At 40.0% G+C, this 25,596-nt stretch overlaps 1 protein-coding gene and 2 long non-coding RNA genes across 5 annotated transcripts; all 3 read right to left on the minus strand.

Moving 5' to 3' along the window:
* Positions 1 to 294: 294 nt before the first annotated feature.
* Positions 295 to 1,930, minus strand: LOC131258250 (uncharacterized). Of its 2 annotated transcripts, none has more exons than XR_009178018.1 (2): positions 896 to 1,930; positions 295 to 588 (listed from the first exon to the last, which is right to left on the minus strand). It is a non-coding gene; the product is annotated as an uncharacterized LOC131258250 (long non-coding RNA). The 2 variants fall into 2 exon arrangements; XR_009178017.1 differs by having other exon boundaries at positions 295 to 603.
* Positions 1,931 to 5,517: 3,587 nt separating this feature from the next.
* LOC131217468 (disease resistance RPP8-like protein 3) lies at positions 5,518 to 21,692 on the minus strand. Its single transcript, XM_058212406.1, has 5 exons — positions 18,904 to 21,692; positions 16,806 to 16,813; positions 15,836 to 15,894; positions 15,446 to 15,557; positions 5,518 to 7,420 (listed from the first exon to the last, which is right to left on the minus strand). The coding sequence occupies exons 1-5, from the start codon at positions 21,617 to 21,619 to the stop codon at positions 6,059 to 6,061; spliced, it is 4,257 nt and encodes a 1,418-aa protein (XP_058068389.1). The 5' UTR covers positions 21,620 to 21,692; the 3' UTR covers positions 5,518 to 6,058.
* Positions 15,134 to 18,169, minus strand: LOC131258251 (uncharacterized). Of its 2 annotated transcripts, none has more exons than XR_009178020.1 (5): positions 18,098 to 18,169; positions 17,133 to 17,279; positions 16,425 to 16,945; positions 15,738 to 15,815; positions 15,134 to 15,557 (listed from the first exon to the last, which is right to left on the minus strand). It is a non-coding gene; the product is annotated as an uncharacterized LOC131258251 (long non-coding RNA). The 2 variants fall into 2 exon arrangements; XR_009178019.1 differs by having other exon boundaries at positions 17,133 to 17,407.
* Positions 21,693 to 25,596: the final 3,904 nt, after the last annotated feature.

Consider the following 25,596-nt stretch of genomic DNA (forward strand, 5'->3'; position numbering starts at 1 on the left):
AGACGCAAAAGGAGCTGAACCTGGTTAGCATGGGTGTGGGTACTATAGGACCCAATCCAAAACCAACTCGCTGACAGCCCAAAATCCAAGCAACAAATGAAACGTTTCAATGCCAATAATCCACATTGAACAGAGAAGAGGCCAAAGAAAACCAGATGGCTAGGATCTTCCAGTAAGGGGCCAGCTGAGCATTTACAATCAACTATAGGTATCCTTGAACCATGCGTCCTGATTGTTCAAAATGAAAATCCAAGCACACTTCAAACTCTTAGTCATGTAACCACCGAAAAGAGGAAAAGAAATTGTTTCCCATTTCAATGTTTAACCAGCACATTACATACAGATATGCATACAAGAAAATAAATCAAATATTACATAAATTTTTTTTAGTGTAATTTGAAGTAGAGAACGCATCATAATGAATATTAGCACAATGAACCGTATCAAACGATTGTTTGCAAAAGATACAAACATTCACAAGCAACAATTAGAAAATATCATTCAAACAAACATCTCATCATCATAGAATCACCATTTCCACCATGCTCCACATCCGTCCATCTACGTCTGTGGTCATCACAATATCTCCTCGGAGGAAAAAGTCTGTGAATCAAATTTGTGATTAAGACGTGGAATTTACATGCAAGAAATTATTTGCTTAAATCTATAAAAGTAGTTAAAATATATAATTTACATGCGAGAATTTATTTGCCTGGAATGTTTTAAGTTGTAAGCAAGTTACCTGAAAGTGAAATTTCCTATCCAAACACCACCTGTGAGTTACCTGTAAACCCTTTACAACTAATAAAACTTGCAGGCATCCTTAAGACTAATTTTGGAGAAAACAAGAGGAAGTAATAAGTTCCTAGTGCATTGGGTTGAAGTATCCTGATACCTGTTACAAGTGGGGTCGGTAGTTGTGAGATACAAACTTTAATTTGATAATCTGTCCCATAGATGGAAGATGCTCCAAAATCCTTATAGAGTGGAAATCCTAATCTATCAGTCAATGTACTACAAAAGATGGTTAGGAAAAGAACATAAATATCAATTTTCTAGAAAAAAAGATGGCCAAAGATTATTGGATTACAGGAAACACATGACTAGATTTAGTTGTGTCATGACAGAAAGAGAACATGTGAAATTGAAGAAATATTACTAACACAATCCAATTATGGGGCTTCAGAGCATGGATTGACTGCAAACAAATCCAAACGTATTGGCTCCTCGAAGAGTTCCTTATTGACCACAAAAATTACGCTACTGCAGTTAAAGAGTTAAAAATGCTGTAAAGGCTAATATAACATAGGACCAAACAAATCAATACCGTATTAAGTAAAGCTAAAACAGATGTTTGCTAAGCCCACACACATTGGAGCCGTGCCCATCCACATGCAGCCGCACATGCCAATATGGAATGTATCTTAGATCCCAGCTTTCCATAATTCCATTAGGTGAGACGGATTGATTAGATGTTCTTGCACAAAAATTAGGCAGTTTTGCTTCGCAGGTTGGGGACAATATACAAAAGAAATGGATGGTGATTACAATTCTTTTTTCTAGACATCCATTTGTTTTGTACACAGTGGTCCACTTGATGGAAAGCTCTTACTTCAAACCTGTATGCCATTTTTGCGCATGTGGTTGGCAAGGTTCCACTTACGCCTTAGGTCCAAGAATCAGGTCAGTCACAAATCTGGCGAGCCAAACATATGCAAAAGAAATGGACAGTTACCATTTAACGTACATGTTTGACCATCAGATGAGTGGACCGACCTGAATTTTTCACAAGGAAAGCCATATAGTTTGAAAACATCATCCAAATATCTCACACTATTCATAAATGAGGAAACCAGAATGGGAACCATAAAAGGGAACAAACTTTCACTAGATTTCTCCTCGAATATAGTTATTAATTCCCTCTCCACAATCACACAATAATGTTGTTTAGAAAAAAAAAAAAATTTAAAAAAATTGTCACTCAAAAACAAAGATATAATCAAAACTTATAATGCTGTAGGCACGTGCAATTTAACCATCAATATTTAGATGATAATCTTGGCCCACTAATGTAGGATCCTGATGTAGAGCGAGTCGCAGACAGTTTCATGGCCAAGATGGATTAGAAAAGGCCCGGTCGACGACAGAAGTGATCCGGACCGTCGGACCTTAGATCAGTCGTATCTCGCAATCCGGAATGAGTTACCTGACATAAAATATATGATTTTGGGGTAGAACGAGCTACTTTAGCCAACCAACCCCGCTACGCCGGGTTGCGCAACCCAGAATTGCAAAAAACCCCTAGATCGACGGTCGTTTCCTTGCTTTAATTTTGTTTTTACTATAAATAGTAAGTTTTAGTTTGATTATAACTCTTCATCCATCGGGCTTTAGGAGTTGCGTGCAACATAAAAAGAGCTTAGAATAATTAGGGGAACGGTTTGGTGAAGCCAAATAGGACACTTACTATTTTTGGCCGAAAACCTTGTGCACTAGTAGACATCACGACCGTCTATAAATAGTAAGTTTAGTATTTATAGTAAGTCGCGGATTCTAGGAGTTTTAGTTGTAGTTTGATTCTGATTTCTTTCTCATTGCTTGGTACCACTATTTAAAGGGTTGTGAACTCGTTTTTAGTCATCAATTAATTAATTTCGAATTTCTTAGAATTTATTTCTATTTTTTTGCTTTCTTTCCTCGTGGATTTGAGAAGTCTCTGTGAGGAGTCTAGAGAAGCTCCGTGGATTCGGAGTAGTTATCCTCTTCACATTCATCCTTGCGTCAGATCCCATCCTTGTTGTGCACTTCATATATTAGGCATCAGATATTGCAATACCAATAGATAAGACTAGTGTTTTAAATAGCGTGTAGCGTATAGCATAGCATATGGCCCTCTATAGCGTGTAGTGTAAGCTACACGATACATAATATATTTAATTAAAATAATAAAAATTTATGTTAAAATTTACAAATTGCATAATACCTATGATTTCTCAATTGCGAACTTGGATCATCAACCACATATTTTCATGCAAAATCTCTGTCTCTTTGCCTTCAGGAATCTCTAAGTGTGACCACTTTTTTATTTATTGAAACATCACAAATTCACAATATGCACCACAATTTGGATGATCTGAATTGATCTAATTAAGTGCTCTATCCAAGACATGGTCCACAATTTGGATGGTCCCAATTGATCTAATGTAGTGCCATGTGTGATGGGGCGAGTCACCACCATTTTAAAATACGTGTTGAACTAGCATTAGAAGAAAAACTTGAGAGAGAGAGAGAGAGAGAGAGAGAGAGAGAGAGAGAGAGAGAGAGAGAGAGAGAGAGAGAGAGAGATTTCAGGTAGTATACGCTACTTGTGCTACAGGCTACATGTTGAGGGTCAAATATTTCATATCAGACCTCAGTTATTACCTGCTTTTACGAACATGATATTGTTTAATGCCTTATTTTAATCGTGTTTGTGGTGCAAGGTGAATTTAGAAAGCTTGGACTAAAATTGATGCTGAATGCATGGAATTGACGTTCCGAAGTCACCAAGGCAAGGGAGGACCCCAGAGGACTAAAACTGATGCTGAATCCATTCTAATTTGCATCCGTCTTATCTCTTGAAAACTAGATCAACAAAAGTTCAGATTCGATTTTAGTGATATATCTTCCAACCGGATGAAGATGGGACTCGAAGTCCAGTTGAGTTCGTGAATCAAGCGTAGACTTCCCTGATATCTACAAGTGGATCCTCTGAATCCCTAGTTCCCTACCTTTGAATTATCTAAGTCTTCGATTACTATTTCACCATTATTTCCTCATATTCCCTCGATTTAGATATCATCTTATTCTAGTTCTAGTTCTACTTAGTTTCAGATAACGTAAAGGTTTTAGTACCTTAGGATTCGACCTCGGTCTTACCGAGTTTATTACTACATCACAACCATATACTTGGGGAGTGAACACTACACTACGTTACATGCTACGCTACATGCTCTATAGCTTACACTACATGCCCTATAGCTTATGCTACCAGGGAGTTATGCTACCCTGCATATGCTACGTACGCTATGACCACTACTGAAAACACTGGATAAGATACATTAGAAATGAAAAAGAAAATGAAAAGAAGAAAAGATAAGAGCTTTTCTCAGAGAAATTCTACACAGAAAGTGTGTAATTTTTTCAATTTCCTATCAAATGGGAGGCCAAGGCACTGAAGTAAATGTATTTGATATACAACAGAACGTGATACCACTTGTCTGATAGAAGCATCTGCTCAGCTTGTGAAGCCATATAATGTGCTTAGAACAGAGGAACTTCGAAATGGGTCTCGCTGCACAGAATTCCTAGGGTATGGGGCCCTTGCTTTTGGTGATCCTTCCATGAAGTGGACTCGCCTGATTTTTGGGCTGTGGCATCAACAAGTGCGGACCCACCTGATGGCCAGCTTATATCTTCCATGTCTTCCATCCATACTTGTGTTTTCTAAGGAGCTGGGTTGCGCAAGCTTGAGACTTTCCAACCTCATTGCATTTGCGTAGGCATTTGATATGAGGATAAGTAGTGGTTGATGTCCATTTCTTGGCTCAAACAACTACGCAGAAGCCAAGCAGACATGGTTACGTATTTTGATGAACTGAACCATCCCTGTGGAGGGGCAGTCTAAAATCGCTTTGGCAATTGCATCCTCATCATCCAAGTGGTATCCCTCAAACAGGGCTAAAAGCAAAAATGGTTAAAGATTATCAAATCTATATAGTGTAAAAACACACAATGATGAAAGAAAAGTTTCAATTGTCAACTGGTGCTAATTTTATCCAACAGGGGGATCAATGGTATGATCCTCCAGCCATACACCCATGTGGGCCGATTTGTCATTAGAGAAATAATGGACTCACAAGTGCAATCCATTCAAATTGTACCTTTTAGAGGTAATTCATCCAATAGTTGGCATGCATGACGTACACCTGGTATCATGCAATGCTCTATCTGAAGTTATCTGAAGGATTACAGAGTATATCTTTGGTTTTCAATTTGCACAAATGGGCCCATACTATGAATGATTCACCAAAAATATGAAAAGGCAGCCCTACTTGTGAAAACTAAAGAAAAAGAGCAATAACATAGCAATAATGAAAACTAGAAGTAAAAATGGCCATGAATATTGCTGACAGTATCAATAAAGAGGAAAGAGAACAACAAGAAGTAAATCTCACCCGCATTGCTTGGGGAGATCTTGAATCTGTGTGCACGAAAACAGGAAAGCTCATCTTTGATTGCTAATCACAACAAACACCATATCCACATCTTATTCATGCATTTAATGGAGGGTACATGTTGAATCTTATGCCAATCTTCTTTCCCTTCTTGAAGCATTGCTTTCAATTGTTGAAACATGTCCTGCAGTGTCAATTTTCAGTGTAGGTCATCCAACCATACCGCCACATGAGCCAACTCATTGATGGAGGAAAAAAGGGACTCAAATTCAATCCACCAAAAAAAAATAAAAAAATCCTTGTTTAGCCATTTCATCCAACAGTTAGCATGCATGACACACATGAGGTAGTACACAATTGATTTTTCAGCTTTTACAAGTGGGCCATTGTTCAGTGGCCTAAAATGCTGATATTATGGTCTATGCACCAAAAATCTGAAAAAAAGGAGCCCAACTTGTACAAACTGAAAAAAAATAAAAATTAATGGCATAACAATGAAGAAACTTGGAATTTAAAATGGTAATGACTGTAGTTGAAAATATGAATGGAATGGAGAGATAAAATGAAAGTAGTTTATCTCACCTGCCTTGCTGTGAGATGACCTGAATCAGTCTGAAACGATGAACAAATGCCTGTCTTTGATTGCCAGTAACAACAACAATTCCACATCTCAATATTTATCTTCAGATCCAGGTGGAGCATATTTCGGTGGAAGGTGCTCCTGATGATATAATAGCTTGGACATAAGGTGCTCCAGATTGCATTAGCTGGGACATCTGTCTTCTCTTCGCAAGAAGATTTTTCGTTGCGATGGGAATGAATATCAGTTACCCGTTCCTTGCTCAAAATGAACGTTTTATGTCGATGGAGGGTATGTGTTGAATCTTATGCAAATCCTCTCCCCCATCTTCTCGAAGCCTTCCTATGAATCTGTGAGGCATTAATGTTATCTCTAATTTCCTGAGGGAAGTCACATGCTGCAATCCTTCTGGAAGCATTTTCAATCGTGGGCATTGATAAATATGTAAATGTAAAAGACACGGCATCGCTCCTTCTTCAACTCTCCACCCCTCCAAATAAACTAAGGTTTGAGCCTCCAAGGACTCAAGTCGAGGAAACCCTTGTGCAGAGCAGACCATTTCCCTTCCCGAGTATGAAGAAAAACGCAATCTGAGTACCCGAAGGTTCATTAGTTTCTCTAGTACCATCATTGGGTCTTGCTTTAAATCGGAGTGTTCCAAGGTGAGCTTGGTGAGATTTGGTGAGAATTCATGAGACTCAGGTAGCTTCCCTAACCTTCCATTCAAACACAGCTTATACAGATGCAGCCTATATAAAATTGGCGGAAGTGGGTTTAGATTCACACCTCTTAGCATCAGAGATTGGAGGTTCTCTAATTTGGTAATAGAGTCGAGCAACCCCTTTCCATGCCTAGTTAAATCTACTCCCGCTATTCCTAATTTTCTAAGATCAGTCAGCTTTTCCAAGCAATCTTCTATCCAGTCGCCTGCCCAAATAGTTTTTAAAGTTTGTAGGTTGTATGGAAAACTGCTTTCTTTAACGGACAGCCCGCCTGATTTAGACATTCCATCTGTAAATTTTCCCTCTAAGCGTACATGCCTAAGTTTTTGCATTTTCCAGATATCACTAGGTATGTCGATTGAAGTGTCCATACCTAGTCTACCTATGTGTAGTGTTTGCAAGTTGCATAGATTGGTTATTGACAGTGACAAGGGTTTTGAGTATCCCATCACACCAAGGCATCTCAAGTGGATAAGTGTACCTATTTCATATGGAACCTCTTCTATCCCTATGTTATGTAGATGTAACACCCTAAGAAATTGAAAGCCTCCAAAAAACAACTTCTGGTGATTTTGTTTGAGGAATTTTGCCTCTGGGCTGAACCAAATAATAGAACGAAGGTGTCGAGTGGAGTGGTCTAAAGAAGTGTACTTACGGTTGATATGATGAATGGCAAGTCGACGTGCTGTACAGGGAGACTGAGAATTTGTGACATGGAGAAAATTTTCTTCTTTGGCTTTTGAAATGGAGAGATCTCGAAGAAGATCATGGATGCAACAGCATTTAAGTGTCCCAATGGAGCTTCTTTTCAGCATTTGAATCAAGCATCTTTGGATTAGCTCCAGGAGGCAATCTTCTGCAGCTTCCTCCAATGTTTCCGCCCCTATTGAACGTACAAATTTCTTTTACACTTCGGCTTGTGCTTGGACTAGTCGAGAAATTCTTAGACTGGTCGAGGTAAAACTCAGGCTAGTCGAAACTCAGTCAATTTTAAATATAAAAATCCAATTTTAAGTATGTTTTGAAAGCACCTAGACCTAAGGTCTTTTTCGGGTTTATCATACCTGTATGGACTGAATTTCATAGGATTAGAAACTTGAACTTCTTAAAGGAGTTTGATCTTCTACTAGAATTTTTAGTAGATCGAGCTTGGTCTTCATCTTAAGCTTTGAGCTTGAACATGAACTTCAACATGAGCTTGTCTTGAACTTCAACATGAGCTTGACTTGAAGATCACTTGCTAAGTTGTTTTGACATGTTGAAATTTGACAAACTAGGTGTAAAATGTGCTTTAAACATAATAGCACTTACAATTTCCACAAGAAGGATTAGATGAGGAGAAAAGGGTGGGAAGAATCACAAAAGGGAAGAGGATGGATGGCCATACGGCCGGCTGTACGAACGTACGGACTGGTCTGTGCGATCTAGATTGACTGTACAATTAAGGCTAAGTTGGGTTTGGGTTAGAGAGAATTAGGGTTGTGAGATAGGTTGGATTGGGTATAAGATGAGATAAGAATAAGAAGAAAAAGCTAAGAGAAAAGAGAAGATGGTAAATACCTTGTTGTTGAAGAAAAAGAGACAGAAAGATAACTCATGAATTCACACCACTTTGGAATCACACCAAGAGATATCTAATCCTAAGAGATTTTTCATGAACCACATGGAAAAGAGAGAAAAACTCTCTTCTTTTCACAAAGTATATCATTTAAAAAAAAAAACCCTCTAAAGACCGGAAGTCCAATCCTTAAATAAATAGGCTTTTAGGTTGCCAAATTACAATTTTACCCTCTCAGTTTTTTTTTGCTTTCCATATATGTCTCAAACCTCTCAAAACATAAAATAAGTGTACCACAAACCTAATCTAAGCTATAAAAAAAAAAAAATGAAATCCTAAGGTATGTAATGTCTGATTATGTCTGATGATGATAATGGCCCATGATTAACGGTTCGATCATCGTGTTGTCACGATCCAACGGTCCAAAACTTTCAACTAAACAACCCACATGCATCTTCCTAGGAATTTTTTTTATGTATATAGCCCATCTATGAATCACGGGATGAATTGTCTAGATTAATGAAGGGTAGGACTTCACTCATAAAGTTCTGACCAAGTATTGAATGTTTATCATTAACATGGATTCACATTTGTTAGAGACCATGTAACACTGCATTGGGGTGGCAATGGGTCCAACCCAATTGGGGTGAGCCGGAGCTCAACCTATTTAATAAATGGCCAAGAATTCTTGCACAAACCTCCTGTAAAACCTGATGATCCACTTGTAATTCATTAAGATTGACAAGACTTAACCTGACCCATTTAATTGTAAATGGGTTGGGCTCAATTGACCTGACCGATCCCATTGAAGCATGTCATAGGTTTAAGAATGGAATATAAGGCTAAGGCCATGCACTATCTAACCCATTGAGAGGAGGATACATCATCATTTATCATTATCTAAGCCTTGTCCCAATGTATTGGGGGTCATTTACATGAATCCTGATCAGCCATTTCACTCTTCAAGGGTCATTACTTCAATTAGAACATATGTCATTAGGTCTTTTCGAACTACCTCTATTCACATCCTGTTGACCTTCCCTTTTCTCTTTTAGAGCCTTCAAGTTATACTTACTCTTAGTGCAGTTCTTCGATTCCCTTGCACATAACCTATGGCCCTTCCCTTATCTTATTACCTATCAGTGCTACTCTTAAGTCCCCTGAATGCAGTCATGTCTAATCTTCATCGTTTGGCTGCTCATCCGTCTCAATATCCTCACTTCGGTGACACATCTTATAAATATATTGTTAATTAACTGCCCAACATTCTGTCCTATAAGCATGGCTGGTTGGTGGATACATATGTAACAAATGCATCTATACTTATTTTGATTCAGGCTTTGGGCTTTCCTATTGATAGCCTCTATCAGCGGGTTGGGTCAGGTACAGTTCAACTGAAGCCCAGCCCGTTTATATAAATGGCTCACACTCTAGCTTGGGCCCAACCTGCTCTGCCCATTTAGCTCGGCCTGAGCCCACCTTGGTTGGGCCGATTGATTCCCTGGCCAACCCAACCCATTGCTAACCCTAACAATCCAGTCGGTCACACTTCAGCCCGTGACCATGATTGTGGTCTTCTGTGGCTTGCCAACTCCCATCTTTTGAGGTAACTTTATTTTGAGATTTTTACGAAAAGCTATCCACCTTATTGCCTAAGAGAAAACCATCCAAAAACAATGAACTTTAAAAGGTACCAATACATTTTTGGATTTAACTTTTGTTGCAGAGAATTCATACCGGCCGTAGACAAGAGGTCAGGTCGGAACTTTATACACTTCGCCAGACCGGACAATGACAGGCACAACTAAAGGCTGGCCCTTTGACCCTTAATCGACTATGATATGAGGTTGAGCTCAGCCCATCGACAGCAGGTCGGAAAATCTGATGACTCACCCGTCACTGAGGAGGGCACTACTCCCACATCCCATATCGGCATGATCCCAGGTTGGTATGACCCCAGGTCGGTATGATTCTCCTTCCACCGGATCCGACCTGATCTCCGTAGTATCTACGCGAGATCCTAGCAAAAAATCTAGGGAATATCTAACATAAGATCCACCCGGGATTCTAATCGGAAATCCAAGGAGATTCTCCCACTACATACGAAGTCTATGTCTTGCTATAACTCACTCCTACTAAATAGGGAGATTTCCTCCACACAGGCCACCTCATCTCTTCACCTATAAATAGGAGCGCCTCTTCCTATGGTGAAAGGTACGCACAATCACTGGCCTAAAGCCTCATTTACTTGACTAGACCCAAATCCCCCGTGTGACTTAGGCATTAAAAGGTCCCCTGCACTAGTCAAGGTCTACCTTGTCCATTCCTTGTACAGGTACACGGAGGTCTAGGAAAGATTAATTAGATTTCTACATCAACAACTTTATTTTACAACTTTCCATTAATTTTTGCCAGTCCCTTTCCTATTTTCTGAAAATGATGAAACTTAACCTTGTGTGTGTCTATTCCATCCAATCCACTTATCTGATGTGACGTACCAGGATGAATGGATTCTTGAAAATCAGGACATTCTATGACATATGTGGCTACACCACATGAATTTAGAGTTTTAGGCACAATTTTACAAAATCCCCTATATTGTAGCCCATCAATATCTTGGATTTTACTGATATTTAGGATCCATGGTGAAAATGTGGAGGTGCACTTGATGGATGGGTGGATTTGGATCATCTGATGCACATGGTCCTCCATGTGGTGCTGAGATTGTTGCAAGCACGGCGTCTATATTACATGTAGTTTGGCGCTAGTCTGTGGTGTGGGTGAGAGAGAGAGAGAGAGGCGGGAACTCTGTGGACCCAGTATGTTTTATATGTAAACGCACTTTGTCCGTAAGGTGAGAATCAATATTATTTCAATCCTATATACCAAAAGATCTTCCTGATAAAGCTCTGATGCACCACGCCAATTCCAGCAATGTAAAACTGCTCCTAAAACTTCTAACTTCACGTGATGTGCCTACTGGGTATTTGTATCGGGTTGATTTTTGTATTTTCACTTCATCCTAGTGAGTTACACTTGATTAATGGGTTTAATGAAAGATTTAGACCATGGTAGCCCAACACACAAAACTTATGGTTTGTATCCCATTTCCATTGTTCCCTATGGTGTGGCCACCTGAGCTGTGGATCTATTTGATTCTTTGCATCAGATCCTATAATCGAGGATAGAACTTGATGGGTAGAGTGGATTTTACATATTCAACATGCTGGGGCTAGAAAAACTGTGTTTTTGAAGATATAAATCAGGTGCTGTAACTTGCAAGGACTCAGGTATTGTAACCTAAAAGGATTCCGGTCGGGAAGTTTGCCACAATTCGTCCTGACATGCTACAATAATTTAATTGAGGATTATTGTATCCGTTGGATTTGGGGCTTTTTACATGATTCAAACTGTTTATTGATAGGTTTCTCCTTTGATGGGGGTACAAAAAAAGAAAAAGAAAACTCATGGACAGTTTTGACAATCTGAACCATAATCAAACGGCCAACCTGATAAGATCCTTCATAACTTGTCTCTTGTCCACCATTAAGGTGGGCCGGTTATCGTGGCATACAAACCATTATAGGTAGTTTCATCATTTTCAGAAAATAGTGATGTGTGTGAATGAAAGTTGATGAAAAGGTGGTAAATTTAAGGTTAAGTTCAAGAACGTGGGTATTGACTTCTAAAATTTATTGTTTTGGGTGATTTTGTCTTATCAGGTGAAAGAAAATTCCTGAAAATAATTGACATGACAGCAGATGGTCCATTGTTTAAACTTCAGTAGAAACCAAGGTTTTCAAACCTTTGATTCGTAACCTTCAGATTGATAGTAAGAGGACAGAGTTGAATGGTTCCTATTAATGGGAAAGGCAAGAATGGATGGTTAGGATGGAAGCGGATTGGCTGCTGTACCACACACCACTAGCTGGTGTATTGACCTCAGCAAGTTCTGCGGGTCCCATAATGAAGTATGTGTTATATCCAAACCGTCCACCCATTTTGAGAGCTCGTCATAAGGCTTGAGACTAAAAATAAGACAGATCTAATGATCAAGTGGACCACACTGCAAAAAGTAGTGAAGTATTGAAAGTCTACCATTGAAACCCTTTTGGGGTTCACAGAAGTTTTTGTATCAATATGAAATTTGTTTTTCTCTTCATCCAGGTATCTGTGACCTTATAAACAGATTGGATGGAAAATAAACGTTATGCTGGGCCTTAAGAAATTTTTAATGGTGAAAATCATTATCTCTGCTGCTATTTGTGGTGTGGTCCATTTGATCTTTGGATATGATTCATTTTTTGTCTAGTACTCTAAAATGATATTGAAAAATGGATGAACGGTGTGGATATAATAAATACATCATTGTGGGGCCATGTAACTTTGATCTCCTTTGAACCGTTCGTACAATTAGGAGCTCGAGGAGCGTCAGCGCTCGTCTTCACACGACACGTACCTATACCAGCTATATAGTAGTGTTTTTGAATGAGGGGTCATCTCAATACTTAGGTTGCTACCAGCAACACCCTAATCCATAGCTCAAGTGGCAGACTGATTGAAGATACCTTAATTCAACAGTGAGATCACCTCTTCACAAGATTGATTGTGAGTTATTTCTTTCCAATGAATGTTCCTCTGCTGATTTTGTGTAGTTCTGTTGGTTTTTTTGTTTTTTTTTACTGGGCATTTGGAGCCAATGGTCAGATGGACTCCATCGTTGAATCACTTGGCCTATCAACATGATATAAACCATCCAATCAATGGTCGTGGTTATTGTGTACAAGATGATGTGTGCATGACATCCATTTTGTTCATGTTCACCTGGGAACTCAGGAATCAGGTTGATCCAAAACTCAGGTGGGCCACACTCCAGGGAACAGTTTAACTTTCAGATTTTTATTGGCCCACCATGTCTTTTATATGCCATCCAATTCCTTCAGAACAGGAACACCAACAGGATAAATGGACGTCCCAAAAGGTAGATCATTCCAAAGCTCAGGTGGGCAGTTTTTGGCTTGACTCTTAAATGGTGTGGCCCACGTAAGTTTTTAAATTGGCCTGATTTTTGGGTTCCAAGTAGAACATAAGAACAAGCACACATTATGGAAGAATGGGATGTCATGCACACATTCTTGTGGGCCCCACAAATAGTGTTTTCTGTTAAGCCCAGGGTACAAAGCTTTGCAGTGGATCTACACGTGCAGCAGACTCGACCATATGATGTCTATTGTTGTTGATGGCCAGTTTTGAGCGCCTAGGAAAGCCAAAATCCAGTGGGTTATGTTGCCATAAATCGCACCAATCGTTCGATCCTAACTGTTGAACGGCCGCCTTGGGATTGGATGGTTGAGGAGAAGATAAGGCATGTCTTGTCTTAGCTATCTATTTGCAAACCATATCTGATTTTGCCTTCGGAATAGACGTTTGGTTTAGATATATAATTGGACGTTTGGGACCCAATAAAAGCTGTAAACTTGTAGAGCTATTACTACTAATGCAAACCAATTTTTAGAACTTTCTCATTTCCACCAAAATTTAGCATACGAATGCAATTTCAATTCTAAAACTATTCTATTTAGCAATGGTAATGCGTTGGGTTCAGATTGGTTCGGGAGCAGCCCAAACCCGATCCATTTTACTAAATGGGCCAAGAATTCTTGCACAACCATGACCCACCCATGAAGACCCTTTACCCTCTGACCTGACCCGACCCACTTAAAAATCCATCAAGCACGACACCAAACCGACCAGACATGGCCCAACCTGACCCAACCCATTAAACTTAGACTGGCCCAACCTAACCCACCACGACTCATCTCAAGTTTAAGAATGGAATGCAATATTAAGGCTATGAAGGGAAAATATATATATACTTTTGTATCAAATTTTAGGTCTGATTGGGTCGAGTCCTCTTGCCCAACCGATTGATAACTTATATGGGCAGGCAGGTCGGGTAGGGTTAACCCAAGCCTGATCTATTCACTTCAAGTGTCCCATTCCTAGCCAACCCCTCAAAAGCAGGTAGGGCTATTTGACCTCTGGGTTGACACCCTCCCGTATCAGATTCTTGTCCCTAAAGCATATCTTTCTTCCATATAATCAGAATTTTACAAGTTATGAAAGAGTAAACAGCCAACATTTGATATTAAGTGTCAGAAAGAACAGCTTACTGACACAAATCGACTAGAGAGTTGGGTGCCTACCAAAATCAGAATTAAGCTCAATCCAATAAGGCTGTCAATGAGTACATGGACCTGCGAGTAACACACCATGAGCATCTCAAAGTGAGATCTAATCCATCCATTGGGTCGGCCCAACCATTTAAATGCTCTAATTTGTCCCAAACCCGACTCAAAACCTCAAGCCAAAACCCGGTGGGTACCTGAAACTGATTGGATCTGAGTCCGGGTCTTCAAGACCCAGACGAGAAAGGATCTGAACCTGGTTAGACTGGGTATGGGTGCTATAGGACCCAACCCGAACCCAACCCATTGACAGTCCTAAATCCTAGTTCTACTAGGTCTCTAACCAAACAAAGCTTTAAAAAAATAGATGAAACGTTTCAACATGAACAATCCACATTCACTGGAGAAAAGTTCACACAAAACCAATGGCTAGGATCTTCTAGTAAGAGGCCAACTAAGCATTTGACATCAACAGTACGATCCATCATAAAAACTATATGAATACTTAAACCATGGCCCCACTTGTGCAAAATGAAAATCCAAGCACACTGCAAATTAGTGATGTAGAGTATGAAACCTAAAAAGTAAAAGAAATTACTTCCACTATCAATTTTCAACTAGCACATTACATACAAACATGAATACAGGAAATAAATAAAACATTACATAAATTGTTATTGTAATTTGAAGTACAAAATGTATCATAATGAATATAACACATTGTACCATATCAAACAATTGGTTGCAAAAGATACAAATATCCTCAAGCTAGAAAATCTCATCCAAACATCTCATCACCGTCAAATCATCATTCCACCTCCACATCCATCAAGCGGTCATCACAATATTTCCTAAATCAAAATTTTAAGTAAAACCTGAAAGTCAAATGCTATAATTTGTTTGCTTGAATCTATATATAGTAGTCGAAGCATATAGTTATTTCAAGTGGCCGTTTGGATGCCTATAACTTTCGAAGTTGCAAACAAGTTCCACCTGAAAAGTGAGCTCATGCTATATATTGTAACTGACAGTGAAATTTCTTATCCAAACACCTGTAGACCCTTTACAGCTGATAAAACTTACAGTTACAGGCATCCAAATGACCCCTAAAACTAATCATGTAGAAAACATAAGTTCCTAGTGCATTGGGTTGAAGTGTCGTGATGCACGTTACAACTTACAAGTAGGGCCAGCAATTGTGAGATACAAACTTCAATTTGATAAGCTCTGCCATAGATGGAAGATGCGCCAAAAACCCTACAGAAACAAGCTTCTAATCTGCCGGTCAATGTCCTGCAAAATATGGAGAGGAAAAGAATATAAATATCAATTGTCTAGGAAAAAGATGGCAAAAAAATCGGATGGCAAGGAACTTCCGATTAGATATGGTTGGGTTATAACAAAAAGAGAACGTGTAAAATTGTAGAAATATTACTAACACCATCCAAATTTAAGCTTGGGATGTGAGATTACTATTCTCGTCTGACATGGGTTTCAAAGAATGGATTGACTGCGAGCAAATCCAAACATACTTCCTCCTTGATGAGTTCCCTGCCGACAACAAAAATTACCCTACTGCAGCTAAAGAGTTACGCATGCTGTAAAGGCAAATATCATATACAAGGACCAACTAAATCAATACCAAATTAAGTAAATCTGAAACAGTTGTTTGCTAAGCCCACAGGCGTGTGGAGCTGTGCACATCCACATATAGCTGCACATGCCAATATGAAAGATGTATATGAGATCCCAGCTTTCCATAATTCCATTAGATGAACCAGATTGATTGGATGTTCTTGTGCAAAAATCAGGCAGTTTTGCTTCTCAGGTTGGAGACAATATACAAAAGAAATGGATTGGCTGATACAGTTTTCTTCTAGACATCCATTTGTTTTGTACACACTGGTCCATCTGATGAAAAGCTCTTACCTCGCACGCTTATGCTATTTTGGTGCATGTGATTGGTAAGGCTCCACACAAGTGGTTCATCTGGTCTTTGCTAACCTCACCCAAAACCTTTTTTTTTTCTTCGTTTTTTTCCTTGTCTTTTTTGAAAAGTTAACCTCACCCAAAACTTATGCTTTGGGTCCAAGAATCAGGTTAGTCATAGATCAGTCAGCATTTAATGTAAATGTGTGGCCATCAGATGAGTGGACAGACCTGAATTCCACACAAGGAAAGCCATATTGTGGTTGCACTTTGATGAGCAGCTTTGTTCATGCATCCATGTGAGCATTGCGGACACCCGAGCCTACACTCTAAATAGTTGCTCAAGTCAAACATTATGGGAACTCTTTTGTTATATTGAAGCACTGAAGATTGGTAACCAAAAAAAATCTAAACATTCTCATTCTACAGTTTGAAAACATCATCCAAATATCTCACGCTATTCATAAATGAGGAAGCCAGAATAAGAACCATAAAACAGAACAAACTTCCACTGGATTTCTCCTTGAATACAGTTATTAATTCCCTGTCCACAATCACAAAGTAACAATGTTTTGAAATCAAAACATGAACAAATCAAGTCTTCTCATTTACCTTTGTCACTGAAAAACAAACATATAATCAAAACTTATAATGCAGAAGACACGGGCAACATAAACGCTGCTATTTAGATGATAATCTTGGCCCACTATGTAGGATCCATGTCCTTGCTGTCCACTTCAAGGCATCAGATGCTGCAATTCCAATAGATAAGACAAACCAGAAATGAAAAAGCAAATTAAAAGAAGAAAATCCAAGAGCTTTTCTCAGAGTAAACATTTCCACAGAAAGCGTGTAATTCTTTCAATGTCCTATCGAATGGGAGGCCAAGGAACTGAATTAAATTTATTTGAGATACAACAGAAATGTGATACCACTTACCTTTAGTCTGAGATACAACAGTTTGTGAAGCCATATATATAATGTGCTTAGAACAGGACTCAAAAATGGGTCTTGCTGCACAGAATTCCTAGGGTGTGGGGCCCTTTTGGTGATCCTTCCATGGAGTGGACTCGCCTGATTTTTGGGCTATGGCATCAAGAAGTGGGGACCCACCTGATGGACAGCTTGGATTTTGCGCATCTTCCATCCAGGCCTGTGTTGGCTTGCAAGGGAGCTGGGTTGCACGAGCTTGAGACTTTCCAACCTCAATGCATCTGTGTAAGCATTCAATATAAGGATAATTAGTGGTTGACGTCCATTTCTTGGCTCAAATAATTATGAACAAGTCAAGCACACATGGTTGCAAATTTTGATGATCTGAAACATCCCTTTGGAGGGACCTTTTATGGCTGGATGGTCTAAAAATCACATTGGCAATTTCATCCTTATCATCCAAATGGTGTCCCTCAAATGAGGCTATAAAAAAAAAAGGTCAATTATCAAATCCATATATAGTCTAAAAAGTTTCAATGGTCAGACAAGTGCAACTTTTATCCCATGGGGCATCAATGGTATGGTCTTCCAACCATACAGCCATGTGGGCTGATTCATCAATAGATAAATAACGTGGCCACACACAAAATGTTCTTTTTTGTGGTAATTCATCCAATGGTTAGCATGCATGATGTATAACAGGTATTATGTGATGCTCTGTCCGAAGGATTACAGAGTACTATTTCGGTTTTCATTTTGTACAAGTGGGCCCATTGTTCAGTGAACAAAATGCTGACATTGTGTTTCCCACTATCAATAGGGCACCAAAAAGATGAAAAGGTGGCCCTATTTTACAAACTGAAAAAAAAGGAAAATAGCATAGCAATAATGTAAACTAGAAGTCAAAACAGCTATGATTATAGTTGACAGTATCAATAAAGAGGAGAGATTAAAAAGCAAGTAAATCTCACCTGCTTTGCTTTGCAGAGATCATGAACTGTGTGCAGTAAACAAGGAAAGCTCATCTTTGATTGCTAGTCACATCTTATTCATTTATGTTAATGAAGGGTACATGTTGAATCTTATGCTAATCCTCTCCCTCTTCTTCTCAAAGCATCACTTTCAATGGCTGAGGCATGTCCTGTGGTGTCAATTTTCAATGTAGCTCATCCAACCATACCGCTACATGAAGCCTCGCTTTCAATTGTTGAAGCATGTCCTGCTGCATCAATTTTCAATGTAGGTCATCCAACCATACTGCTATGTGAGCTAACTCACAAATAGAGAAGAAAAATGGGACTCGAATATGATCCAGCCAAAACATTCCTTGTTCAACCATTTCATCCAACAGTTAAACCTGTATGACAGGAGGTGTTACACATTGGGGTTTTCAGCTTTTAGAAGTGCTGCCATTGTTCAGGACCTAAAATGCTGATATTATGGTCTATGCAATAAAAATCTGAAAAAGGGGCCCAACTTGTACAAACTGACAAAAAAAAAAAAAAAAAAAAGCCATAGCAATAAAGAAACTCGGAATTTAAAACGGCTATGATTGTAGTTGAAAGTATGAATGGAAAGGAGAGAAATAAGATGAGAAGTAAATCTCAGTACCGGCTTTACTAGGGAGATATCCTGAATCAGTCTGCAACAAAGAATGAAAGCCTGTCTTTGATCGCCAGTCATGACAACAACAAATTCCACATCTCAATATTTATCTTCAGAAATAGCTGCAGCATATTTTGGTGGAAGGTGCTCCTGAGGATTTAATAGCTTCAACCAATGTCGATGGAGGGTATGTGTTGAATCTTATACCAATCCTCTCCCTCATCTTTTCGAAGCCTCTTTGTGAAACTATAAGGCAAACTAGATGTCTCCAATTTCTTGAGGGTAGTCACATGCTGCAATCCTTCTGGAAGCATCTTCAATTTAAGGGATCGAAGCATCTGTAACCGTAAAAGACTCGGCATCGCTCCTTCCTCAACTCTCCATTCCTCTAAATCATTCAAGTCTCTAATTGCCAAGAACTCAAGGCGAGGAAACCCTTGCCGAGAGCATACCATTTCCTTTCCCAAGTATGAACGATACTCCAATCTGAGAACCCGAAGGTTTGCTAGTTTCTCCAGTGTCGTCATAGGGTCTTGCTTTAACTCAGACCAGAACAAGGTAAGCTTGGTGAGATTTGGTGAGAATTCATGAGACTCGGGTAGCTTCTCTAACCTTCCGTCCAAATGCAGCTTAAACAAATGCAGCAGATTTAAAATTGGCGGAAATGGGATTAGACATACACCTTTTAGCTTCAGAGACTGGAGGTGGTCCAATTTGGGAATAGAGTCGAACAATCCCTCTCCATGCCTACTTGAATCTACTTCGTCTATTTTTAGTGTCCTAAGGTTAATGAGCTTTTGCAAGTAATTCTCTATCCAGTCGCCTGCCCGAATATTTGTTAGACTTTGTAGGTTGCTTGGAAGGCTGAGTTCATCTGCAGTCTGCTCGGCTAGTGTAGACCCTTCACAAGTAAATGCCCCCCACCCTACACGTACGTGCCTTAGCTGTTGCATGTTCCAAATATCAATAGGAATGTGGACTGAATAACAGGAAATAGTTAAACGTACAACTAGTGTTTGCAAGTTGCATAGATTGGCCATCGACGATGGTAGGCTTTCTCCTGTTCGAGTCACTACCTTTACCGTCATTGCAAGGTATCTCAAGTGGATAAGTGTACCTATTTCTTTCGGAACCTCTTCTGCCTCTATCGGTATGCCACGATGACTGATATGTAACACCCTAAGCAATCGAAAGCCTCCGAAAATTAACTTCTGTTGATGTTGTTGAAAATAATATTGCCCTGAGATGAACCAAATAATAGAACGAAGGTTCAGAGGGAAGTCGCTTAAAAAAGCGTTCATAAAGTTGCCATGATGCATAGCAAGTCGACGTGCTTTAGGAGAGAGACATCTTGCGCCCGCAGTGTTGACGTTGAGAAAATTTTCTTCCTTGGCTTTTAAGAGTGAGAGATCTCGAAGAAGATCGTGGATGATGCAGCTTTTAATTCCCCCGATGGAACTTCTTTCCACTATTTGAATTAGGCTTCTCTGGATGAGATCCTCTAGGCAATCTTCTCCTACTTCCTCCAATGTTTTGGCCTCTTCTGAATGTACAAATCCTTCCGCAACCCATAACCAAATCAACTCCTTAGCAGAGAACCTGTGGTCTTCTGGATAAACTCCTAAATAGAGAAAGCATGGCTTCAAGTAATAGGGTAGATCTTCATAGCTTAAAGCTAATATCCTTGAAATTTGTGCTTGGCCTTCAACAGATGGCCAGCAAAGGCTTTTCAGTACCTTCTCCCACTGACTTGGGAGCCTTGCTTTCCTCGATAAGAGCCCTCCAACGACCACAACTGCCAGAGGTAGACCGTGACATTTTGCCACAATCTCCTTTCCCAGCCTCTCTAAATCTTGGGGGCAACTGCTATTTTGCTCGAAGAATATCTTCTGACAAAACAATTTCCAGCTCTCATCTGTTTTTAGAAGTTTCAGATCATGAACACAGCTCTGGGTGTCTGCATGTAAAGCTACGTCTCTGTTGCGAGTGGTAAGTATGACCCGACTTCCGTTATTCATGTCCGGAAAGGCAGCTGCTAAAGCATCCCATGCCTCCGTCTTCCATATATCATCTACCACCACAAAATATCTCTTGTGCTTCAAATGCTCAAAAATACTCTCCCTCATCTGCGTTTCGTCCATTTCTCTTCCAGTGTGAATCAGAAAGCATCCCATAATCCTCTGCAAAAGATCCCTTGCATCATATTCTTGAGATACATAGATCCATGCACAACAATCAAAATTCTGCTTAACAGCATCATGATTATAAACTTTCCTGGTGAGAGTAGTCTTGCCTAGACCACCCATTCCGACGACAGAAATCACGCAGCGCCGCGACTCGCCCTCGATCAACCGTGCCACCAACGTTATTATGTCTTCTTGGAAACCGACTATTTCTGTATCTTCTAGTAGAGGAGAGGTTCGCCTTTGCTCCCGCAGACTTTCGCCCATGGAACTGCTTCCTTCTCCACCTTTTCTGAGACTTATGATGCCGTAAGTCTTTCTTCTCCGGCCGATCTCAAAGAGTTCACTCTTTATCACTTCGATCATCTTGCGTAGCTGTTGCCGAGCAATAGGTTCGCCAACAAAGGAAGTGAAATTCTGTATGTAACTGATTGACCCTCTTCTTCTGCTTTGTTCTATTTGAAAGATGAAGGTGTCGATGGCATCCTCCGCTTTGTAAGAAATGTCTCTTACATCAGCCACCCATTTCTTCACCCTTGCATCATTTTGTTTCGTATCTGCATCTTTTAAGAAGGCCTGCATCCACTCCAATTCTCCTTTTAGCCATTCGACCTGACCACTTTCTTCGAGGAGGGCGGCTCCTTGGTGGACAAGGAGATCTCCAAGTTTTTCTATGACAAAGGAAACAACAGCCTCAGTAATCATCTTAGCCTCTCTCTTCTTCTCGCAAGCAAATGCACTCACTTTGTTCAAAGCTCACTGATGCAGAATGAAGGTTCCCCTTATTCCTCGTCTTACCAAAAACTTGTTATCCATCAGCAAACTGACCTCTGACTTTCCTCTCTCTGTCACTTTTTCTCATGATCATTTTGTTGTACAGAATCGAGTAACAGGAACGGCAGGGGCAAAAGGTAAACGAGAAGGTGGTTTGTATGTGCTGGAGCGTGGTAACTCTGCATTTGTTTCTGTCCTTAGAAATAAGAATTTACATGCTTCCTTTGAATTATGGCATACTCGCCTTGGTCATGTAAATCACTCTATTTTATCTCTTTTGAATAAAAAAGGACAATTATTTCTTACTTCTCTGTTGCCTAATCCATCTCTTTGCTCTACTTGTCAACTCGTTAAGAGCCATCGCTTGCCTTATTCCCCGAATACTACTCGATCTAATGTTATTTTAGGTCTCATCCATTGCGATATTTGGGGTCCTGCTCCCGTCAAATCTAATTTGGGATTTAGCTATTATGTGTTATTTATCGATGATTACTCTCGATTTACTTGGCTTTATCCAATGAAATTAAAATCCGATTTCTTTAATATTTTTCTCCAATTTCAAAAATTGGTTGAAAACCAATACTCCACCAAAATCAAGATTTTTCAAAGTGATGGTGGCGCCGAATTTACAAGCAATCGTTTTCAATCTCATCTTCGACAATTTGGCATCCACCACCAAATGTCTTGCCCATATACTCCTTCCTAAAATGGTAGAGCTGAGCGCAAACATCGTCATGTGACAGAAACTAGCCTTGCTCTCCTGTTTCACTCCCACGTTCCTCCTCTTCCATGGGCTTAGTTGCATACTCGGACGCTGATTGGGCTAGCTGCCCGAACACTAGACGCTCCACCTCTGGCTACTCAATTTTTCTTGGCAAAAATCTTGTCTCTTAGAGTGCCAAAAAATAGCCGACAGTTTCTCGTTCAAGCTGCGAATCCAAGTACCGAGCTCTCGCCCTTGCTGCTGCTGAAGTCTTATGGCTCACTCATCTCCTACAAGATCTTCGAGTTCCTTTAACTCACCGGCCTCTCCTTCTTTGTGACAACAAGAATGCAATTTTTTTGAGTTCCAATCCCGTGTCCCACAAGCGCGCCAAGCACATCGACCTTGATTACCATTTTCTCCGTGAGCTCGTTGTTGCTGGCATTCTACGTCTCCAGGATGTTCTGTCTCACTTACAACTGGCTGACGTCTTCACTAAGAGTGTCTCACCGGATCTTTATGTCTTCTTTCGATCCAAGCTACGAGTTTGTGTTAATCTCACTCTTAGCTTGCGGGGGGCTGTAGAGAATTCCAGTAAATCAGTTCTTGATTTACGGAATCCTCCTTGATTATAGGAGACATAATTTAGATTATACGGTTTCCATTTGTTTGTTATACGGTTTCCATTTATAGTTATCTTTCCTATTTTATCCTTGTATTCAAACTCTACTTTGCTTTGTATACGTCTATATAAATGGAAAACTCAACCCCATAAAAGTATGGTGGTTTTACAAACATTGTTACTTGGGACGTCTACTTCTGGAAACGGATTGACTACTCCCCTTGCCACTAGCCCGGTGGCTGGAAGTCGGTGCTCTGTGGGCCCCACCATTATGTATGTGTTTATCTATGCTGTTCATCCATTTTTACAGATAATTTTATGCTTGATCCCAAAAATAAGAGGGATATAAATCTCAGGTGTACCATAGCACAGGAAAACAATAATGATTGAATATCCACCATTAAAATCCTACTAAGGCCCACTGTACTGTTTATTTGACATTAATCTGCTGATTAGATCATACGGACCTAGATGAAGGGGTTAAAAAAAAAAAAAAAAACAAAGATCAACTTGATCCAAAACTCTTATGGCCCCAAAAAGCTTTTAATGGTCAAAGTTCATTCAACACTGTTTCTTGTAATGTGGTCCACTTGAGATTGGAATATACCTCATTTTTGTCTCATACCCAAAACTGATCTAGGAGAGTAGATGGATGGCATGGATGAAAAATATACATCATGGTAGGGTCCATCGAGCACCGACCACCAACCCTTGGCTGGTGGCAGCGAAGTAGCCAATCCGTATCCCTACTTTTTCTAAGGAAAGATGCCACGGTCTAGCAGGGGGTGATATATTTACGAATCATGTCCGTCCATCTCCAATCCGATCGGGAATTGTGTAATGAGGCGCTCGCTGCCCTTATCATGGAGACTCTGTAGGGGCCACGGTGATGTATATATTTTATATACGCCATTTATCTGTTTTGTGAGCTCATTTTAGGCCAAGATCCCAAGTTGAAGCACATCCAAAGCCCAAGTGGACCACACCACAGGAAACAATGGAGAGGATGACATCCACCGTTGAAACCTTTCTAAGTCCCATTGTTATGTTTATTTGTCATCCAACCAATTCATAAGGTTGCAGAGACCCTGACGAAAAGAAAACACAAATATCAGCTTGATCTAAATCTTCACAGGTAGGTGTTCATCCACTGTTTCGTGTGATGTGGTCCACTTGAAATTTAGATATGCTTCTCATGGCTTAAAATGAGTTGACATAAAGATTAGCTGTGTGAATAAAACACAAATATCAGTGGGCCACGCCACACAGTTCGTTCAGGAAACCACAGTGAAGGGTGGTGAGGCCTAGTTACACAATCATCTTCCCCCAATTCGGCACCATGGATTGCAAAAAGTTGAAAATAAATAGACATAAGATGATTTGAGTTATCAATTACTTTTTCAAAACGGACGGTGGTAAACAAAAGTAGTTCACCGACAGCATTGTTTCCGCAAAAATAAAGCAGAGTGGGTGCGGGCTGTCAATGGGCAGGGCTCAACCACAGAAAAATCAAATATTTAAATAGGCATATCCCAACTGTTCAAAATCCTGCCGAAGCCAACCCCAAGCTCGGCGTGGGTACAACCGAGGGCCGGCCATTTACTAATGCATCAATGGTGAGGTGTTGGAAGCATGGCCATTTACTATAATTAAAAAATAAAAAGCTGAAACATTAGTTGCCAGTTTAATTTGTGCGGCATCTTCTCCATCCATCAGTTTGATCTCCACGTGGTCGCCATACAAATAAAAGTATCAGCTCCATCCACACCATCTAGATCAATGTAAAATCACTCGTATAACATCCTAAGTTCCTGAAGTGTAACCTGCATGATGTTTGGAGCAAAATGACTTTTGTAGTGCCCCTTTATCAATTTCAGGCATGCCTAATGTTTGGTTAGCTGGAAAATACACACCATGTGGTTCACATCGCGGATACGATCATGTCTTTTTCAAGGCACTAACATAGAAGTGCGCACGTAATGGATGGAGGATTCTGATTGCGTGAATTGGGTGTTGCAGGATGTGCCCAACCCTGAAGTTTGTGTGAAATCCACCCCATCCATCCTTTTTGCCAGCACATTTCAGGACATAAAACAAAAAATAAAATGTGACCAAAGTTAAAGTGAGCCACACAAGAGGAAACAATTGAGATTGAATGGCCACCATTGCAATAGTCTTAGGACCACATAACTTTTGTATCAAGATAAGTTTTTGCGTGCACGTGGGTGCCTCCAGAGAGCTGACGGCTCTACCTACTTGGCTTTTACCACGGCTCCACCAACTCAGCCTTTACGAGTTTTCTAACCCACGACCCACGCAAAACACCGAGGCTTTCGAGGCTAGTATCACTTTTTCAAACCAACTTGCCTTTAGCGTCACATCCTAGGATTACTTTTTGGAACACGCCTGATGCTAGAGTCAAGTCCTAGTACCATTTTTTTTATTTCTAATTTTTAAAAGCGGATTGGCTGGTATACTACACCCCAGCAACCTAAACGGTGTATTGATGTCTCCAAGTTTTGTGGGCGCCATCATAAAGTATGAGTTATATCCAGTAGAGAATTGAACGTTTGTCATTGAAAC

The sequence above is a fragment of the Magnolia sinica genome, chromosome 10 (genome assembly GCF_029962835.1).
Source record: "Magnolia sinica isolate HGM2019 chromosome 10, MsV1, whole genome shotgun sequence".
NCBI classification, from domain to species: domain Eukaryota; kingdom Viridiplantae; phylum Streptophyta; class Magnoliopsida; order Magnoliales; family Magnoliaceae; genus Magnolia; species Magnolia sinica.